We start from the raw sequence: 20,591 nt of genomic DNA on the forward strand, positions 1-20,591 counted from the left end.
CTTGCAAGCATTTCTGGATTTCGCAGGCTTGTTTCTGGCAGGGGTCTTTTTGAGGCATGTTCAGAGAACTGAAAAAAACAGGAAAATATCACTGTGGTAAGAAAACATCACTGTGGTAGGAAAAAATCACTGTGATGAATGGAGAGCAAGCTGGCCTAATTTAAACCTTATTAAGTCACCGAAGTTTTATCCCCCAGATTTGGGCACTGGGATAAAGCCCTCAGTATCTTCATTGCCACTGTCCCAAACATTCCCTTTTAAAACCTCCTGCAGGCATGGAGTCTCCCGGAAAGATGCCTGTTACTTGACAGTAGCCTGTGCGGCATAAATGCCTCTCCTGTCCCCACTCCCACAGTTTAAGTCAATAAAGACAAAACAAGCATAAAACATGTCTGGAAAGGCTGAAATAACTTGCAGGTCTCCTCTTCTTGCTGGGATTTGGCTTAGTGCTTTTCCATTTGGCCAGTCCCCAATTCCAGTCTGCATGCCTCCCCCCCCCCCCACCCATAGTCTCGGAAAGATGCTTAGAATAACACGTCAGTCTATTGGACAGTTTTCACAGTTGAAAAACATCAGTGTGTGCTCTTGCGTCATCAGAAAGCCTAGCACAATGTGTCAAAGAATTTTTATTAGGATGGAGAAAAGTTTTTTTGAGATGTATGAACAGCATCACCTTGGAAACAAATTAGGAAAAAGAATCTAAAGAGGGAGATGATCATGGTAAGCTTTGATATTGGTTGGCAGGAGGAACTGAGAGACAGATTTCTCCCCTCTGAGTAAGAAATCAGTGCTCCAGCATAACTCCTGGAGAAAGTCTACAACAGAGCGATAGGCTAACGAGCCACATTTGCCACATGCTTGGCCATTAAGTTGCCTGGAGCTTTTCAAGGCAATGGCCTCAGCCAGAAGATCGGAATAGCTCTGCTGGATCAGACCAAGAGTCCAGCATTCCACCTCCAACAGCAGCCAAGGCTTCTGAGAACATCGTAAGTGGGAGGTGTTGATGGCTAAACTCTCCTCTGCTCCTGACCCCTCCCCCAGCAACTGGCATCCTGACCACCTTTCCCATTTCAGGGAGGAATTCCATTCTGCCTATGTAAAACTCCCTCTGTAATTTCACTTGGGCCATGGCCCTCTTCTGCTACTGCCTGTCCTAAGTTCTTGGGTGGTACTGCTGCGAGCCATTACAAGAGATGCTTGCCACATTCCACCTCAGAGGCAGCTGCATTTTAATGCTGGGAAGTTACCACATAAAAACATACAGGGACATCATCCTAGAGTCACAGCTCCTGAAAGACAAAAACCAGCATTAAAAGAACCACTGTGAGTGAAAATGGGAGCACAAGAAAAGAGGAAGGGGGAAATAGTGCGACTCACCAGATTTAATCGCTTGGCAGGAGTTTCAAGAGCAGCTCCTCCACTCCCGTGATCTGGAAGAGAGACAGAAAAGCAGTCAGGCACCAGATTTCTGTTGATTTGATCACTAAGGGGAGGATTAGGGTTCACACGCCATCTTACAAGTAAATGGTGTTCGATGTCCCAGATGCGGGAGTTGCTGTCCCTATATTGCTGCCCCTCTGAAAGCTGCCACATGTGGGGCAGCTGGGAGGCTGGGAGGCGGCTGGGACGCACTGCCTCACCCAGGGGGACCTGGACTCTTCTGATCCGGGCTTTCAGCGTGCCTGACTCCTGGCAAAGAAGCCCAAAAGAAAGCAAAGAGCATGAGCGGCTTCTTTAAAAAAAAAAAAGCAAATGCTGTCCAAATAATCAAAATGACAATTGCTAAGAATGTTCTTACTTGCCTCTTCGGATGCCACCAGCCATGTTTTCTGGTTTTCATCACAATAGACACCTGTCCGTCGTACCCAGAGGCGGACAGGTGGGGCTCTGGCATCATCACCTTCCTCTCCTTCTGCCATGCCCCGATATCTTGCTACGATGGCCCTCCCTTGGCTCCCATTCTAAACATGGCCCCCTTTGCCTCTGAACAAAGACACGGAAGGAACTGTTAGTCCTGCAAAGAACTAGTGTTGGCTACAGGTGGTACGCAGTGTTGCCGGGGCTGTGAAAAGCATTTTTAAAAGTGAGATTGAGGAGTGATTTTGTGACGGTTCTCAAACCGAAGCATACTGCACCTGAAAGATACCGGGTAATTTGAGGAATGAAAATTGCTACACATAATGAGCCCTGGTCTGGCGGCCATCTCATGTGCTCGGCAGCAAGAGGCTGCAGGCTTGTGGAACACAACTCCCAGCTTGCCCAGTCACTTGAAGCCAACCAACATCATCGGCTTGCCTGCTTTCCAGCCGCTTCTTCTGTTTTTCAATTCACTTCCTTCGTTCCATTTCCCCAGGCTCAATCTGTGGCCTTTTTCAGGAGGATGGAAAAACTAGAGAAGTCTCAGGGTCAAACTTCACTCTCTTTCACAAATCTGGACATGCATTCCACACACTCCTGTCAGTTGTCCTCTCTACTCTTGCTCAAAAGAGGCCACAAGGACTATATGGAAGTTAGGATTGCAAACACGCTTGGAAGAAGAACAAACTGGCTCACTTCCCAAAACTGGCACTCTATTTGCCATACTTCCCTACACCGTTAGTAAGATGAAAGTGATGTCCGTCTTATTTTGCTTCTCATAACTGCTTGGGAGTTGTGATAATTTGATCCCTCGGAAGAGGGTCGCGTTTTTAATTCAGATCTTTCCAATTCACTGGAAACCGAGGAAATCTAGACCTGGGAAAAAACAGCACCAGGAAAGGCTGACCATAACAGAAAGTTAGAAAAAAGACAAAGCCTTTTGCTGAATTCGGTTCAGGAAAATCATTCTTCTATAGTACAACAGGAGAGGCAAGAAAAGGCGCGGAAGGAAGAGAATGGTTTTAGGGAGCAAGACGTGCAAAGTCCTTCCAATATACACCAAGAACAACATGTCCTTCCCAGAGATAAAGCAAACGATTTTCAAACTGCCAGGACAAAACCAAGTTCACATGCCAACAGCTGAGAATACAAAGATAAGGCAGAGGAAGGGGTGAACATGTGGTTAAGGACTTTGGTGTGAATTTCAGAGATAAAAAGCGTACTTTGCTTCTGTGAAGGCAGAAGCAGCAGGGAAACAGTCACGACTTCTTTAGGAGTAGCCTAGCCAAGAAAAGGAAGTGTTCCTCTAACACACCAAAGGCCTCCCCCTCTGGAATTAAATTGCTAAGCAGCCCTTGTACTGTAGGGGGCCCAAACCAGATGGATCAAGAGTTAGCATACATCGGTGCTAGACAAGCAGCTTCCAAACAGGAAGCAGCGTTCAACTTGTAAGGATGTCATTTCCCTTCCCCGAACTGGAATGAAGTCAGGGTTCCTGCAGAGTATTTAGAAATCTCCAGCTTATTTATGGCCACCAGTGCCCAAACCTTTGCTTCAGTAGCAAACTCTCCTAGTGGCATACAGTACCATAATCTTATGGTGGGCTACATTCAGACAGATTTGCCAACTTTCCCCTTTCCTCAGCCTCACCTCGACATTCTCCTATCACTGGAGGAAGGATCATAGCACAAAACATGTATACTGCAACATCCCCCACACATTCTATTAATATCATCTGCTTTGATGTTAGCAATTTTGTTCCCCAAAGAAGGTGGCTTTAAAAGGTCTGACAGGCTTCCTGTCTGCTCACAGGAAAGAAATTGTGGAGAGTGGGCAGCCCAATTTATAAATGTACTACTGATGTTCTCCAGCTCTGCAGGCTCTCCATTGCTCCTTCTCACTCCAGCAGGAGATCTCTATAACCGAAATGAAGGCTGCCAGTTCTAGAACCGGAAACAGCGGCCCAATTCCCCTGCTCTCCTTCCTGCCTGTCAAACGGTGACTGTAAAGAAAGATGAGCAAATGGAAGCAGGGCATGAGAACTGTTCCCAGGGAATTCCTCGCCACTCGGAAATTAAAGGAATAACCATTGCCCAGGACAGGAAGCATCTTTGTGACCTATGGCGTGGTCAGGTTTCTTGTCTCTGCTGTAGGGCTCAGCTTCTGAAAGCTGAGTTTATTTTTTTCCACTGGTGCAACAGAACCTACGAATGTTTGCTACCCTGCAAAGAAGAATGGCTTTGATAGCATTGGTAAACATTTTAAAAACGAAGCTGCTGAAAATATATTATTACAAGAAAATCAGCAATGCTATACTCCCCAATAACCAGCAACAATATACTCTGCAATATGGGAGTATGAGGAAAGAAAGAGCTCCTTGACCAGCACTGAAAATCCTGAAACTACAAAGTTGTTCATGGCTCTTGTGCAGAGTTTACATATTACAAGACTTCTTGGTACAACTGCTTAATGAAAAGAAGCAACAGTGCAACCTTTGACCCTTTGATTATCCTTCCTATCATCTGGCCTCAAATGAGCAACATGAAAAAGCTAATCATTTCGTCCCTGTATCCTGATTCACTATACTGTAAGAGAACCAGGAGGAGGGTTTTGGGGCTGTTAAATTTCTCTCATGATTTTGGAGACCTGACAGAAAAAGGCCTGTTTGTGAACAGTGGCTTGGAAGGATTGGGGGATCCTCATATCCTTGAAGAATAGGCAAACAGGTTTCCTACTGAGGAAACCTGTTTGCAGGTTTCCACTGAGGTGTAGTATCTGTTAACATAGGAGCTCTGACAGGCAGAACTCCAACAGAGAAATCCTTTCCCATCCCCACAGCTTGATCCTGTAAGAGGCTTCACCTGTTGAGCTTCTACTTGCTATGCAACCGTTAAAGACCATTACAGTTACAGAGCTTTTGCAAGGGAAAAATAATAGCCTGTTTGACCCAGGCACAGAGAGGACATCTTCTCCTGGGTCCCCCTCTCCAATTCTCTGTTCTTCAGGTTGTTCATTCCTATCTCCGTTCATCATTCCCCACCCCCTGAAACTCTGACCCCTGGATAGCAATGTGCCAGGAAGAAATTCAACAGGTGAAATCTTTCCTAACACCGTGAGGGAGAAGCAGCTGTGTCCTGTTGAATTTCTGCCTACCTACCCAGGAAAAGTGAGGAAATCCTCCACCATCACCCCCTTAAGTGCTCTCCAGATATCCCTTGACCCTCTTCCCCCACCCCCCATGCCCATGGGAGAGTCGCCATGGTAACTGACGAGCCCCGTCGTCACTTCGAGGGTTAAGGAGCAGCCCCCATTCCCAGCAGAGGAGGGACCCTTCTCAGCCACGCCCCCTGCCCTGCCACAGCAACAGCCAAGCTCTGCCGGAGCGCAAAGGAAAGGCCTCCCCAGTGGGTCCATCTCCCCCCGCCCTATAGTTGGGCTCTCAGACCTCCTTTCAACCCACCCGCCCCCGGGCGGAACCGACCTGGCCCAGCAGCGCTAGCGGAACCCGAGAACGCTTCAGTAGGGGTTGGCCGGGCACTTCCGGAAACGGACAGGAAGTCGCCGTTGTCCGGGAGACGCAGGCCTAGGCGGAAGGCTGCGGACTCGGAGCCTGCAGAACGCAAAGAAAGTGATTAACTGGCGCGCCTCCCGCCCCCCTGACGGTGAAGCAGGCCGCGATGGCGGTGCAAGCTGCGCACCTGGAGGCGGACGCCTTCTTGGTCTGCCTAAATCACGCGCTTAGTACCGAGAAGGAAGAAGTTATGGGGCTTTGTATTGGAGAGGTAGGAGGAAGGCAAGGCGACGAAGGGAAAAGAGATCTGCTTCTCCTTCTTTGTAGCCCCGTCGCCTGCGGGTGCATGGGGAGTTAAGCCCTGCAGAGTTCAATGGGCCTTGCTCCCAAATAATCGATTGTAGCTTTAGAGGCTTTTTCTCTCTTTTGTACTTATGGGGGTGGAGGGTGAAAGTGGCTCTAGAACCGAGCACTGCTCAGATGTTTGCCTTTTCCTTGCCACAGACGTCTCCTTTTGGCAGCACCACTTCAGCCAGGCTCAGCTCCTTTACTGTGCCTTTCTAGTATATCACAAACAGAAACAGGGACATGTTTGTGACACTTTAATTCTCGCAGTCTAGGTCACTACTTAAGCTTCAATCCAGTCCCCCCATTGTTACATGTTGAAATTTCTATTCTGCTTTCTGTATACGTTTACTCTGCCTTCTAACTGACTGGAAAGCCATGTTCTTTTGCTTAAAGGTATTTCAGGAAAAAAGATGAACTGTTCTTTAATAGAGCAACTCGATTTCCAAGGTATGAGTGTTTGAGAGTTAAAACTCCTTGTATCTTACAAAGGGATGAGTCTTCAGATCTCATACCTTGGAAATCTAGTTGAAGGTGCTACTGGACCCAAATCTTGCTCTTTGATTACAGACCAACACAGCTACCTACCTGATAATAGATTGTCAATGGCTCAAGGTATGCCTAAGCAGGTGCAGTGAATGAAATGGCAGAATGTGCACGGTGACTTATTGGTCATATGCTTGCATTTGTGTGTATTTGCACTACTGGCAGTGAAATGTATGCAATACCCATCCTGATACTGAATTACTAGAAATGGGAGGGGGATACAACGGGCTCTAGAAAGGGCAGGACAGGTGGGCCAGGCATTGCTGCCTCTGCTGCACCCTGCCAGGGTGTCCAGGACTGGCATTGCCTCTTCCCCAGCGCCCCAATTGGGGCGGGGGTGGGGTGGGGCGGCTGGGCTGGACATTGCCTCTTCCCCAGTGCAGGCTGATTGCCGCAGGGAAGGGCTGGGAGGCAGGCCCATCTGTAATGCCACCTCCTCGCCCCATCGGGCTGTGGAGGGTCATCAAGGAGCACGCCTGAGGAAGTGTGTTACCCCACCTCCCTACCATCAGTCTGGCCTGTGAGAGGACAGAGACCAGGTCTACCTGCCTGGCAAATCTATGGAAGGTAGACCTAGGTTTCGTGGGTCAGGAGGCCAGGTCTACTCACCTTGCAATGCCATGGCAAGTAGATCTGGCTTCTGCATGTCCAAAGGCCAGATCTACCTGCCTTGCAAAACTATGGTTAGTAGACCTATGTAGTAGTCTATGGCAGGTAGACCTGGCCTCTGCTGGCAAAGAGGCCAGGTCTACTCACCTAGCAAAGCCATAGTGAGTAGACCTGAGCTCTGTAGCTCAAGCAGGAAAACTGCGCTGCTGCCCCTCCATCCCACCCTGTAAATCGAGGCTTAGAGGGGAAGGCTTGGGGAGGGGGGAGGGAAAGAGCAGAAAAGCCGCACTGCCCTCTCCCCGCGCACACACACCTACCACGTTTCCAGGCTTGGGAGGGGGAAAGGGCAGGAAAGCTACGCTGCCCCCCCCCCCATAGATAGAGGCTTGGGGGGACGGCTTGGGGGCAGAACGCAGGCCCGGTAGGTATGCCCCGTGCCGGCTGGCCCAGTTGGGGCTGGGGAGCGCAGAACTGACCTGCAGGTCTTTCTGAAACACGCAACATACTGGGTGTCAAAATAGACAATAAAGACCAAAAAATCAGTCTATGTGCGGACGACATGGTCCTTTATGTCACTAACCCCCTTACCAGAAATTCAAGACACTATTTCACAATTTAGTAAATTAACAGGTTTGCAAATTCATCTAAAACAGATTTATTTCCAATAATTTTATCTGACAAAACATGTTTAACTCTTAAGCAATTATATCAATACAAATGGGTTCAAACCTCTCAGAGGCACTTAGAGATACATGTCCCTCTCAATTTATCAGATATCAAAAACCTCAACTTTCAAAAGCTTCACCAAGATATTTCTTTAAAACTGAAAGAATAGAACAAGCTGAACCGTCTTGGCCTGACCGTTTACACTAAATTAAAAATTTCATCTTACCAAAATTTTTATTTCTGTTCCAAACTCTGCCTATAATGCTTACAGATAAAGAACTGCAGCAATGGCAGAAAACTTTGAATGACTTTGTGTGGGTGTATTAAAAAACCACAAATTAGAAGTCAGATTTTGTTTTGATTGGCATCCAGAGGAGGTCTGGATGTTCCAAATCTGAAAAACTATTACAAGGCCACAAACTTAACCAGCATAATCACAATGTTAAAGAGAAACCGTTTTGAAAATTGGATACAAATAGAACAAGAAGTGGTCAAACCATGGTCTTTACTGGAAACTATATGGGCTAAACCTTGTCTTCGAGTGACCCAAATAAAAGATAGTCCTTTTTTACACATTTCCCTACAAATTTGGGATGCTAAAAGAAAAATCTTGGCTCCAGTTATTTCAGTTATGCAGGGCCGGATCAACGGGGGGGAGCAGGGGGGGTAGTCTGCCCCTGGTGTTGCCAAAGCGGGCGCCGGGCACAGCTGCCAGCCCTGGGAGTGCTTGGGCAGCAGGACGAAAGGCAGCGTGGGTGGCTGGGAGGCCGCCCGTGCCATTCACCTGCCCCGCAGGACAGGGGGCGCACGGCAAGCTGGCCACCCACTGTCCTGCGGGGCAGACGAATGGCACGGGCGGCCTCCCAGCCACCCGCGCCTCCACTGCCGGCTCCGCGGCACGCTGGGACAGCCGGCTTGCCGCGGGGTGGCATGCACCGCCCTGCGTGATGTCACAGAAGTGACATCATGTAGCGCTGGGAGCACTCGTGCGCTGTGCGCGTGTGCGAGTGGCCAGTCTTTGGTTGCCCTGGGTGCAGGCAACCTTAGATCCGGCCCTGCAGTTATGTCTTCCTTGTACAATCAACCCTGGTTCCCACCAGGGATGGAAATGGAAGATTTTAAAAAATGAAAACAGGCTGGGAGCCAGTTTGGTGTCGCGGTTAAAAGCACGGGACTCTAATTTGGAGAACCAGGTTTGATTCCCCGCTCCTCCACTTAAAGCCAGCTGCATGACCTTGGATCAGTCACAGCTTCTAGGAACTCTCTCAACCCCACCCACCTCACAGGGTGATTGTTTTTGTGGGGATAATAATGACATACTTTGTAAATTGCTCTGGGTGGGCATTAAGTTGTCCTGAGGGACAGTATATAAATCAAATATTATTATTATTGTAATTTATCATATACATGATCTGACATACAATGGTCGTTTACTTGAAAAAGTCTAACTAGAGAGAATAATAAAATGTCAAATTCCTTGGCTTCAATATTTTCAAATAAACCACCTATTTGTAGATTTAAAAAATCAGGAAACTTTAATAGGCAATTGACGGAATTTGAACTCATGCTTAAAGACATTGATGATGATTCTAAGGGTGTCCTCCAAAATTTATAAAATCTTAACCTCACTATATAACACAGCCCTATTGCGATACCAAAATCTATGGCAGAAAGATCTTTAAAAAGAACTCCTGGATGATGCCTGGGAAGAAATCTGGCCTTCACCAAAGAGCAAGTTGAAACATTTCAGTATCAGATTTCCATATTTTAAATTGATGACTAGATTGTACTTTACCCCAATGCAATTACATCAAATAAACAGCTCCAACCCAAATGAATGTTGGAAACAGTGCAGTTTATCTGGAACTTACCTCCATTGTTGGTAGAGTTGTAAAACAATAAATACTTTCTGGAAACAAATTGTGGAACAAATTAGAAAAATTACCGAGTGACACTGCCGTTTATTCCAGAATCAATGCTACTTCATTGCTGGCAAAATTTAAAAATAACAAAACAAAAAAGGAACCTCATTGCTATTCTGCTGGGAGCTGCCCAGTTAACTATTTCTTCTCGGTGGAAATCTAACCACCCGCTAACTTTGGATGGTTGGCATGGGAAAATTTGGGATCAGATCAGATTGTTATGAAAAAAATAAATAATAATCAGACTGTGAAGATTATCAATATGATTTCAAACCCACCTGGCTTCCTGTTTTGAAATATATGGCTGAACAAAATATTATCCCTCTCAATACGATCTATAGGAAATTCTTATATTTATGAATGAACCTCTGACTTTGTAAACACAATTTGAATTGAGATAGATGGACCCTACATTTGTATTTGGTAATTGGACAAGGTCATAGTTCCCTATTATGGGATAATGTATATGGTATTCATTAGGAATGTTATGGTTGTATGTTATATTTTATAACTTTGTTAATATGTATCTCTTTTGGTGAAATAAAATTTATTTTTAAAAAAACAGGGTGAGTCATCTGGAACATGATTACCATTTATGTTGTAAGATGCTAAAAACGGGGGTCAGTCATTCCTCGCCAGCAAAAATAGAGACAGTGGTGAATGGACAGACAACAATAAATAGGAACCACTGTTGCATATATAATTATATACTAGAGTTCTTAGACATAGCATGTGCAAATGAATAAAGATTAGTGTTTCAGAGCAAGTGTTCTCGCCAGATTCCGTGCACTGAAGTACTGAGCTCCTAGGCCGGAAGATCCAGGCAACCTGGAACCCTAGCACTTCTCGGTTAGATGTCGTATGTATTGAGAGGTTGGAATGAATTCCCCAATGAATTTTAGAGCTGTTCTGGGCTTACTGCTTTTTGGAAACAGTCTAAAGCTGTTGGTTTTATTGTGTTCATTTACCATTTCAATTTTTGTTATTCTTTCAGAGAGGCTGTCCAAAGGTCTGGGTAGGTGGGGTATAAATATTTTAAATAAATCAATAATCTACTACTGTAGCATAGTTGTTAGGCAGTAAATCAGCACTCTGCTGATTTGAATCCCAATACTGCTATGAGCTCAGCAGGTGGCCTTGGGTAAGCCACTCCTCTCAGGTCCAGCTCCCCAGTTATACTTTGGGGATAATAACAGCACTGACTTTATTCACTACTTTGAGTAAGGCACTAATCTTTCTAGAACAGTGGTATATAAGCACAGTTACTATCATTACTTGGGTCACAATACCGAAAGTGGGATCTTGTCTTCTGGTACTGTTAAGTTCAAGGAGACATTTCTTCCTCTAGCTTTTGACAGTCAGGTTCAGTGCTCCAGATTATCTCGAATGACTTCTCCCCTGATTTATTCTCAGGTTGATACCAGCCGAATAGTTCATATCCACTCTGTGATCATCTTACGCCGATCAGATAAAAGGAAAGATCGTGTGGAGATTTCTCCTGAGCAACTTTCAGCTGCTTCAACAGAAGCTGAGATATCCTTTGACAGACATTTGGGGGAAGGAAGGGGGCCTGGAAGGGAAACTTTCTATAGATGATTCCCTACTATTTCCCTTTGCTATCTTGGAAGAAGCTTTACAAGAGTAACTTATATGGGTTTGGCTAGTGTGAAAAATTCAGTCCTTGCTTTTTTTCTTTTTTTACGTGTGTGAACAAAGCCATCTTGCAAGGGTCTTCTAAATTTCTGGTGTGATGGGGAAGTACATTTCTTTAGTTCCCTAGCTTTGCCAAGCAAATTCCTTCACTTTCTTTTACCCTTAAAACATCCTAATAGCTCCTGAAACAACATTCCTTTTTCTGCTTACTTTCTTTGGAAGTTTTTCTGTGTCTTGGAGAAGCCTTAACTAAACTCACAGATTGGCAGAATTAACAGGCCGGCCTATGAGAGTTGTAGGCTGGTATCATTCTCATCCTCACATAACAGTCTGGCCATCACATGTAGGTAAGAAGTTGCTCCCTGGACAGGAAGTACATCCTGTTTCTAAGACCATGATCCCAAGCATATATCTGCTTGGAAGTTCTTCCAAAATCTGCAGAAGTTTAGTTGCGGTTGGCGAAGGAACTGACTACCTGTATTCTCTTGACTTGTCATACTTCTTTTGTGGGTTTTAATGTTGCATGCTAATCCTTCAGTTGTTAAATGCCATACTTTAGGTGGCACCCTACTTCTTCAGCAGAAAAGGTAGCTATATAATCTCTCCCTACCTGGATTGAGCATCCGGTGCTGATGATCTTGTGGTTGCTTTTAGAGCCAGGTTCTGTGAAATCTTGATTTTGTTCTTTGCCAATGTTATGTCTTCAGATGTTCGGACTCAAGCTATGTATCAGATGATGGATCAAGGCTTTGTGGGGCTTATCTTCTCCTGTTTTATCGAAGATAAAAACACAAAGGTAAGTAGTTCACCATGAGAATAATAGAACAGAACAGATATGTTTCTATCTGTCCCCTTCGGAGTGTTCCTCTCTGGAATTGTAGAGACCAGAAGTTGTGCATTAAGAACACCAATGTAATGCCTGTTGCTGCTATGATTGACCTCAGCGTAGTCTGAGTACCCAGAGGCACACAGTGCTAGAAATTTGGTAGGATCTGTGTCTCCTCCTCAGCTTTCTTTTGGTGAGATGCCACTGGTCTGATCGGAGACTTTGTTTTCAATGAATACATGACATCACTTACAGTCTGTCTATCTTGCTGAGACTCAAGGTGGATCATGCTATTAAACCAATGCAGTATAAGTAGTTTAATATGCACAAAGATCTATGCAGTAAACTGGAGTACAAATTTAAAGAATACTATAATAAAGTATATGTACAGTCAAACTATAAATTCATAGAGCAACAATACAGTAAAACTGGATTAGAGAACAGTACAATAAAACAGTATGATATGTATACCGTGGATAAAATAGAGAAAACTTCCTAAAATTTCTCATGTGTTAATTAGAAGCCTATTCCCTTAATGATGTGAAAAAGGATGAAGAGGGCAGCTGAGCTCCTAGTACATTATTTGCCAGCTTGGTGCATGATGTCTTGTAGCCTGCATCCCAACATTCAGGTTGTTCAAAACAGATTTCGCAACTTAGTCGTATAGCTCTGTTTTTCATATGCTTTAAAGCTGGGGTGGGTATGAAGAGCGGGATAGTGGAAGAGGTTACAAGGGTGCCTGATGGAGAGGGAATGGTTCAGGAGCTGCTTCTCTTGAAGGCATAAACATACGTTTAGTTTTTGAGCTGAACTTCTGAAGGAACTGAACTCCTGGCTCTTAGGATTAGGCAAACCCAGGAGGTTGGCTTCAAGGGTAAGAAAAGGCAAAGACGTGATGATGATGATGATGATGATGATGATGATGATGATGATGATGATGATAAAACTTCTACAGCATATATTTAACGTGCCATAGGGTTTTGTCCTTTCTTGGGAATTTAACGTGAACTTTAAAATTAAACTGTAGCCGAGAACCAGCTACAGCTATTTCTTCCGTTCTCCCACTCTTCAGGCAGTAGGGCATTTACATGTGGGAGTGTTAATACATGGCACTGTGCTGTGTGATTATTGTTGCTGGGGTCTTTGTATGACTAGAAGTTTTCCTCAAACTAACTTGCCTCTCATGATTGGTTTAGACGGGCCGGATTCTGTACACCTGTTTCCAGTCCATTCAGGCCCAAAAGAGCTCTGAGTAAGTGTCTTAGGCTGCTCTTCTATATTACGATGTCAGCAGATTTTACCTTGCTGTTTGGATGTATTATATGATGGAATTTTTTAAAATTCTGTTTTATACTGCTTTTTGTGTTCTCTTTATAAAAACCTGCTTTTGAATTCATTTACGGTAAGTTTGCTGCCGCACGTAGTGGGTATCTGTTTTAATAATGCAGCACTGTGGTTTTAATTTCATGTATTCTTTGTATAAACCACATTAATGGTTCATTTTGTAGAAAGGTGAGGTATATATTTTATGTACGGGTGCATATATTCCCCAACAATGCTATCCTGTGCTGAGTTGCACCTTTCTAAGCCCACTGCTTAGAGTGGAATTGTAAATAGAGCCCAGCAGAGCAATTATGGCTGAGAAAAAGTTCTCTCTTTCTACTCTTTCTACCTTGTGGATAATTTTAGAAACTTCTATCATGCTCCTGCCCTTAATCATCTCTTTTCTAAACTGAAAAATCCCAGCCTTTCCTCATAGGAAAGGTTCTCTTGCCCCAATCATATTGGTTGCCTTCTTATTTTATTTATTTACTTTGTTTGTACCCCACTTTTCTCCCCAGTGGGGACCCAGAGCAGTTCACATTTTTCTCCTTCATTTTATCATCACAACTGTGCGGTGGATTAGGCGGAGAGGGTGTGCCTGGCCTAAGCTCACCCAGCAAGCTTCCATGGCTGAGTGGGGATTTGAACCTGGGCCTTCCAGATCCCAATCCAACACTTCAGCCGCTATGATGCATTAGGTCTCTGTACATCTGTACTTTTTCCAACTCTGTTTGGTGTAGTGGTTAAGAGCAGCAGGACTCTACTCTGGAGAACCAGGTTTGATCCCGCACTCCTCCGCCTGAAGCTGGGTGACCTTTGGTCAGTCACAGCTTCTCGGAGCTCTCTCAGCCCCACCCACCTCACAGGGTGATTGTTGTGTGGATAATAATAACACACTTCGTAAACTGCACTGAGTAGACATTAAGTTCTTCTGAAGGGCAGTATATAAATTGAATGTTGTTGTTGTTATTAATGTCCTTTTTGAGATATGGTTACCAGAACTGCACACAGTATTTCAGATGAAACCACCATAGAGCTAGACAGGGGTGTGGTGTTTTGCCCCCTTTATGAGACCTATATTATACTGCCTCCCTGCCTTTCTTAGTATTCCCTTACAAATGGACTACCACTAAAAGCTCTCAGCTTAGTTCAATCTCAGTTTGACTAATAGTATAGGAAGGCTTAGTTGGTAGAACGAAAGAATGATCAGCGCATGGGGGTGGCTGTGAGGTAAAAAGGGGATCCTTTGTTCTAGATGAAATAAGCGTTTTACTTAACCCAGAAATAGTTTATTTAAAACTACGCATGTGTACTGGTTTCAGAATAATTAATATGCGTTTCAAAAGAGTTCATAAGTGTAGTGGTTTCAAAATAGGTACAGATCTTCAAATGCTTTTTCAAAGACTCAGTCACAAAGACTGATTTTTTGCACAGTTGCCGCTTAGGCTAAAAATATTCCCAAAAGAGGAGGACGTGGAGTTTTCTGAGTTCCCAGAAGTTCACTGGCCACATAGGCTGATTTCATCCACAAAGTAAAAACCCACATGCTGTTTCACTCACAGAATAACTCTCTCCGCTCACCCATACGAAGGGCTTTCCTGCATGCTCGACTGATTCCTGATTTTCTTAGCAGTTGCTCCGCTAGCATTGATACCGTTTTGGTGAGAGTCTGCCTTCCCTTAGCGTTTTTACAGTTGTGTAAATGGTTTATTTTTTCCCTCATGTGCCTTAAATAATCAGGATGTTCAAGGGTCATGCCATCATTGGCGACATCACAGCATCCCCCTTTTTATTTTTTGCACATGCTTATATTGCTAATCAATTTAAGGGCTGAATTTTTTTAAAAAGATAGAAAATGAACACATTGCCATTCTTTGAACGGAGAAGCCTAAAAGGGGAGCAGCCCCACCATTACAGAGATGTGCCGTTCTGCTTATATCTCTGCAATCCAAGGGGCTAGTAACTTTTTTAAAAAAGGAAAGCTGGGAATTCTGAAAACCTGGTACACATATTGGTATAACATGTTATCAATAGTCTAGAGCTGATTTTAAAAAAAATAGCCCCAGAGAAAGGAGGAGGAAATGGTTGCCGTGAGGATAGGCGAAAGGGGCTTTAACTCGTCAGGCTTTACCTGAAGCTTCTCAAAACTTCAGAGCAATCTAGGTTTGAGATAGGCTGGGAAAAACCCAGGAGGGGCGTGAATGCACCATGATGTAGTGGGGGAGCAGGGGAGGGGGGAACAATTCCCAAAAGCATTGAACTCAGGGCAGGTAACCTGTGTGGAAATGGCACGTGTTTTATAACCCCTGCAGAAAGCTGGGAGTCTCATGGCTGCACTGTATCTTGTGCTGGAAACATCTGCAGTGTTATCTCAGGTGTTCTAGATGCTTGTGTCGTTGCTTAGCATCAGTTAAAGCCCGCATGGTAGGATACCTTTTCAGGGTTGCATTTCCACACAAGCATGTGCTGCTTGTTCAGTACCGTAGATGGCTTTCATCTGACTGTCTGCTTTAACTAACCTGCCTAGCTCTGCCCTTGAGTGGTGTTGGGGAAATGGGAAGATTTTTTTTTACAACAGGTGTAAAGTAGGGTACTAATTTGTATGTGTATCTCTTATAGGTATGAGAGGATAGAAATTCCTGTTCACGTGGTCCCTCACAACACCATTGGGAAAGTGTGCCTGGAGTCAGCCGTGGAGCTACCCAAGATCTTGTGTCAAGAGGAGCAAGACGCCTATAGAAGAATCCATAGGTAAAGTGAGATCAGGCCCCGTTCCTTCCTTTTTTCTGAACGTGTCCATAGATTAAGATCTGCCTCCAAGGGGATAGTCAGGGAGGGCCAAACACATGACACGAGAGGTGAGTGTTGGCCAGGGAATAGGGTGTCTCAATTGAGGCATTACACTTTCCTTTCTGCTGCCTCAGGAGATTCACCTGTTGGCACCTTCATTACTGATGCTGAGGCATCAGGCAAAGACTTTTATGTTTCAGCTGGTGTTTGTTTGATAGTTTCGTGTAGCTCTGGTTAGTTTAGATTTCTTTCCCTCTCACTGTTAGTCTGTTGTGTTTTTGATATTTTAGTTTACACTGTTTGGGGGAGGGAGTTATTACTTTTATTGCAATGTGTTAATTCATCAACAAGCCACCCATTTTTGAGTTAATTTCATTCAGAAAAGCACGATATGAATACCTTTGATAACCCATTGGACAGTTCAGTTCGCCTTGCTAGTGATCCACATTGGATTCTTCTTTCACCTGCTGCCTTTTACAGCAAGTGTAGTGTGGGTTGGTCTTATGGGCCATTTTGTGATACTGGCCAGAAGCCAAGCAACCTAATACATAATCAGTTTGGTTGGTATGAAGTCAGGCTAAGCTGGGCTGTGGGTCACAGTGACTAGACAAAAAGAAAATAAAACAAGTGTAGTGGCACCTTAAAGGCTAACAGAATTTACCCCAGCGTAAGCTTCATGAGTCAGATCTCGCTTCCTCTGATGCGTTGAGTTTATAACTATTATACAGCCAGACAACTTTATAATCCACTAGTAACAAAGCCCGTTGTGGGGAATATATACAACAGGCTCTAGAAAGGGCGGGGCAGGCATTGCCCCCACCCCAGTGCCCTGATATGGGCGGGGGGAGGACAGGGCAGCCGGGCCTGGCAATGCTGCCTCCCCTGCACCCAATCTGGGTGGAGGGATGGCAGAGTGGCTGGGCCTGGCATTGCTCCCTCCTGAGCACCCCAGTCGGGGTGGGGTGGGGCAGGGTGGCCAAGCCTTGCATAGCACCTTCCCCAGTGCAGTGATGGGGGGAAGGTACCCTAGTGGGCACCTACACCCAACACTGGCCCATTCCAGCCTGGGGAGCACTGCACGGGCAGGGGGGCACCAGGCACTCTGGTCGGCTTGTGTACTTGCCAGCAACCTATTCCGGCCCCATTGGGGTTGGATTGGGTTGCCACAGGCAGGGAGCACTGCTGGGAGGAGGGCAGCACTAGGCGCCCTGGGGGGGTTGAGTGCTCGGCAGTGGCCCTTTCTGGCCCAGTTGGGGCCGGATCAGGCTGCTGCAGGGGGGACCACCGCAGGCCTGACCAGGAGCGCTGATGGGGTGGGCATTGCCAGGTGCCCTGGTGGACTGGGGGTGGGCAGCACCCAGGCCTGGCTGGGGGAGGCATGGTGCCAGGCGCCCTGGCAAGCTCAGGCGCCCAGCAGCAGCTCATTCTGGACCACTGCAGGCCGGGAGTGCTGTCGGGGATCAGTGCCCAACGCCCTGGTGGGCTTGTGCGCCTGGCAGCAGCCCTTTCCAGCCCAGTTGGGGCTGGATCAGGCCGCAGCAGGTGGGGAGCACCGCAGGCCTGGCACGCTGCTGAAGTGGGCAGAGCCAGGCACCCTGGAAGATTTGGTGTGGGCAGCAGCCAAGCACCCTGGCTGGGGTAGGCAGTGCCCAGGCACCCTGGCCCGGCACTGCAGGCCTAGCTGTGGGGGGCACGGTGCCAGGTGCCCTGGCAGACTCGTGTGCCTGGCAGCAGCCTGTTCCAGCCCTGTTGTGGGTGGATCAGGCTGCTGCAGGCAGGGAGCATTGCAGCCCTGGCCGGGAGCGCCGCCAGTTGGGCAGCGCCGGGTTCCCTGATGGGCTTGTGTGCCTGACAGCAGCCTGTTTCAGCCCTGTTGGGGTCAGAACAGGCTGCTGCCCTGATTGCGGGGGGTGGCACCAGGCACCCTGGCGGTCTCCTTCGCCTGGCATTGGCAGCTCCAGCTTGTGCTTGGGGGCTGGAGGCCATGCCTCCCAGCCCTTCACAGCAGACAAGTGCTTGAAGGTGCGCTCGCCTGTCTCGCCAGCTGCCTTCTGCTCTGAGGATGGAGGCTTGACAGGCACGCAGGCCCTTCCCTATGCCAGTGGATCCCAGCGGCAAAGGGAAGGGAGGCTCATTCGCTCGCTGGGCCGCTTCGATTCAGGGTGGACGGCTTGTTGGGCACACGGGCCCTTCCCTTCGCCGGTGGATTCCCACAGCGAAGGGAAGGGAGGCTTGCTCGCTTGCCGGCCACCTGGCCGCCCCAATTCAAAGCCAATGTCCCTTCTTGGTGGAAGGGAAGGGAGCAATTCACCTCTTCTCCCCTAGGGGTGCACTACCACACCTGCGCCCTGGGATAACCTGTGAGTTGTCTCGAATACGCTTACTCAATTATATATATAGATTGTACAAGAGGAGGGGGAAACAGACAATGACCTGTTGTAAATTCTTCAGGTGTAAGTCCCTATGAAAGGGAGCGGAACAGGAGGTGGTGGCTGCTCATGATAAATGATGGGAGAGGTCAGAGGATGCAGCCCCTCACAGGGCGCAGATACAGAAGATTTTGATTGGGTCTTTTGTCTGGTGTTATAGTTGACTGCCGCCTTGTCACAGGTGTGTGCTCTCTCCCTGTGTTTAGCCTTACGCATCTGGACTCAATAACCAAGATTCACAATGGCTCAGGTAAGGATTTCCAGTTCAAGAAAAAGAATACAACATCTTCTGATCCTTGCAGATTAATTGGGTTTCTAAACATTGCTGACTTGTAATCCTGAGACAAAAAAGTTACTCCAAACCAGCAGTTGGTTCATTTCAATTATTGGACTTTTAGCCGGCCCTCCCCACAAGTGGGCTCATGATGGGTCACAACAGGATATAAATACATTTAAAACATAATAAGACTAATCATCATAGCAATCATAAAATACAGTAAAAATACAATAAAATACATTTCCCAAGAAAGCGATCTCTACCAACCGCCCCTGCCAATAGTGCCTAGAGGGGGGAACTCTTGAGGGGAGGGGAGGAGGAAACGGCCATTCTGGTCACCTTATGACTCCAGTGGTGGGGGGCTGACCCTCCTCCACTTGACAGGAGACTAGTAGGTAGGCTCACTAGATGAATACAAGGCCAGCCTCAACCATATGTCTGATGGAACATCTCTGTGTTACAGGCCCGCTGAAAGGATAAGAGATCCTGGCAAGCCTGAATATTTACAGAGAGAGAGTTCCACCAGGTTGGAGCCAGGACTGAAAAGGCCCTGGCTTTGTTCGAGGCCAGTTGAGCCTCCCTCGGGCCAGGGACCACCAGTAGATGTTTATAAGCTGATCTAAGCACACTCTGGGGGATGTATGGTAAGAGGCACCACAGGTATGCTGGTCCCATTTGCTAAGGGCTTTATAGGTCAACACCAAAACCTGGAATCTGATCCAGAACTCCACAGGGCTCTCAAAATGTAAGCCAAGCCTCTTCACTGAGAGGCAGGTAGTATCCAGTGGAGGGGCAGCATCCTTGCCAAGTAGATCCTAATTGTGTTGGTCTTCTCTGTGCCGTTCATCCAGTGTTTTGGCTAACACTGCGCTCTCTGCTACACAGGTGTCTGTGTCTCCTATTCCTTGGGATCATTTGATGGTCTTTCGGGTACATGAGACTCCTCCTTGGTTTTGTTGCAATACACTTGGTACAGATTGCCTTCTGCAGCTTGTGATTTATTAGCTGTGAAACAGGTTCTTTATTTCGCTGGCTTCTCTCTTGCCAAGCAAGCTGGGAAGAGGGTTGCCCCCCAGTTGCTCATGGCAAGGATAGCAGTGTGCAAAACAGCTCTTGTGTTTTGTTACCGTGACTAAGAAGGCTGTGTCCTGGTTTGCCACATGCCCAATCTCTGACTGTCGACTGTTCCTTCCTTTCCCAGTGTTCACAAAAAACCTCTGCAGCCAGATGTCTGCCATCAGTGGCCCTCTTCTGCAGTGGCTGGAAGACCGTCTGGAGCAAAACAAGCAAAGGATGCAGGAACTGCAGCGGGAAAAAGAAGCGCTCCTAGAGGAACTGGCTGCCCTGGAATAATGAGAACAAATGCCTAATGGTTTAGGAAGTGGAGCAAGACTACAGGTTCCTAAGCCTAGCTGTGTCCTGCCTTGCTACTTTCCTCCTCCCTTCATCTTGTCGCAAATACTGCCACGAAACGAGGAGGACCCTGGGGTGTCGAAGGAGAGATTGGCCTTGCTGAGTAGGACAGCAACCTTTTGCAGATGGATGCGGGCACTGCTTTATTTTTCACACCCCTGTCTTGGGAGTCGGGGTGAGTGATACCGTTCCCCTGACCTTGGCACGCACCCAGCAACAACAAACTCATCTGTGCTTGTCATGGGGACTGGTCATTTTGAGGTTACAGAGATCATGTTGTGCTTGCTTTTTCCCTTCTCTCCCCAGAACAAGGATCTGTGTCCCTATTAAGTTTGTAAAAAATGGATGATTCTGTAATACTTGTAGAACAATCATTGTGCTCATGTTCTGTCTTCTAAGATAAATAAAGTCAAAATGGTTTTCA

At 46.5% G+C, this 20,591-nt stretch overlaps 2 protein-coding genes across 2 annotated transcripts; one reads left to right on the plus strand and one right to left on the minus strand.

Moving 5' to 3' along the window:
* MTCP1 (mature T cell proliferation 1) lies at positions 1-5,363 on the minus strand. Its single transcript, XM_054996531.1, has 5 exons — positions 5,339-5,363; positions 1,803-1,983; positions 1,519-1,689; positions 1,378-1,430; positions 1-68 (listed from the first exon to the last, which is right to left on the minus strand). The coding sequence occupies exons 2-4, from the start codon at positions 1,917-1,919 to the stop codon at positions 1,383-1,385; spliced, it is 336 nt and encodes a 111-aa protein (XP_054852506.1). The 5' UTR covers positions 1,920-1,983; positions 5,339-5,363; the 3' UTR covers positions 1-68; positions 1,378-1,382.
* A 70-nt stretch (positions 5,364-5,433) lies between these two features.
* BRCC3 (BRCA1/BRCA2-containing complex subunit 3) lies at positions 5,434-20,591 on the plus strand. Its single transcript, XM_054997093.1, has 8 exons — positions 5,434-5,639; positions 10,870-10,989; positions 11,369-11,456; positions 11,817-11,905; positions 13,132-13,187; positions 15,878-16,009; positions 18,684-18,727; positions 19,956-20,591. Exons 1-8 carry the CDS (start codon positions 5,535-5,537, stop codon positions 20,105-20,107), a joined length of 786 nt encoding a protein of 261 aa, XP_054853068.1. The 5' UTR covers positions 5,434-5,534; the 3' UTR covers positions 20,108-20,591.

The sequence above is a fragment of the Eublepharis macularius genome, chromosome 13, assembly GCF_028583425.1.
Source record: "Eublepharis macularius isolate TG4126 chromosome 13, MPM_Emac_v1.0, whole genome shotgun sequence".
Lineage (NCBI taxonomy): Eukaryota > Metazoa > Chordata > Lepidosauria > Squamata > Eublepharidae > Eublepharis > Eublepharis macularius.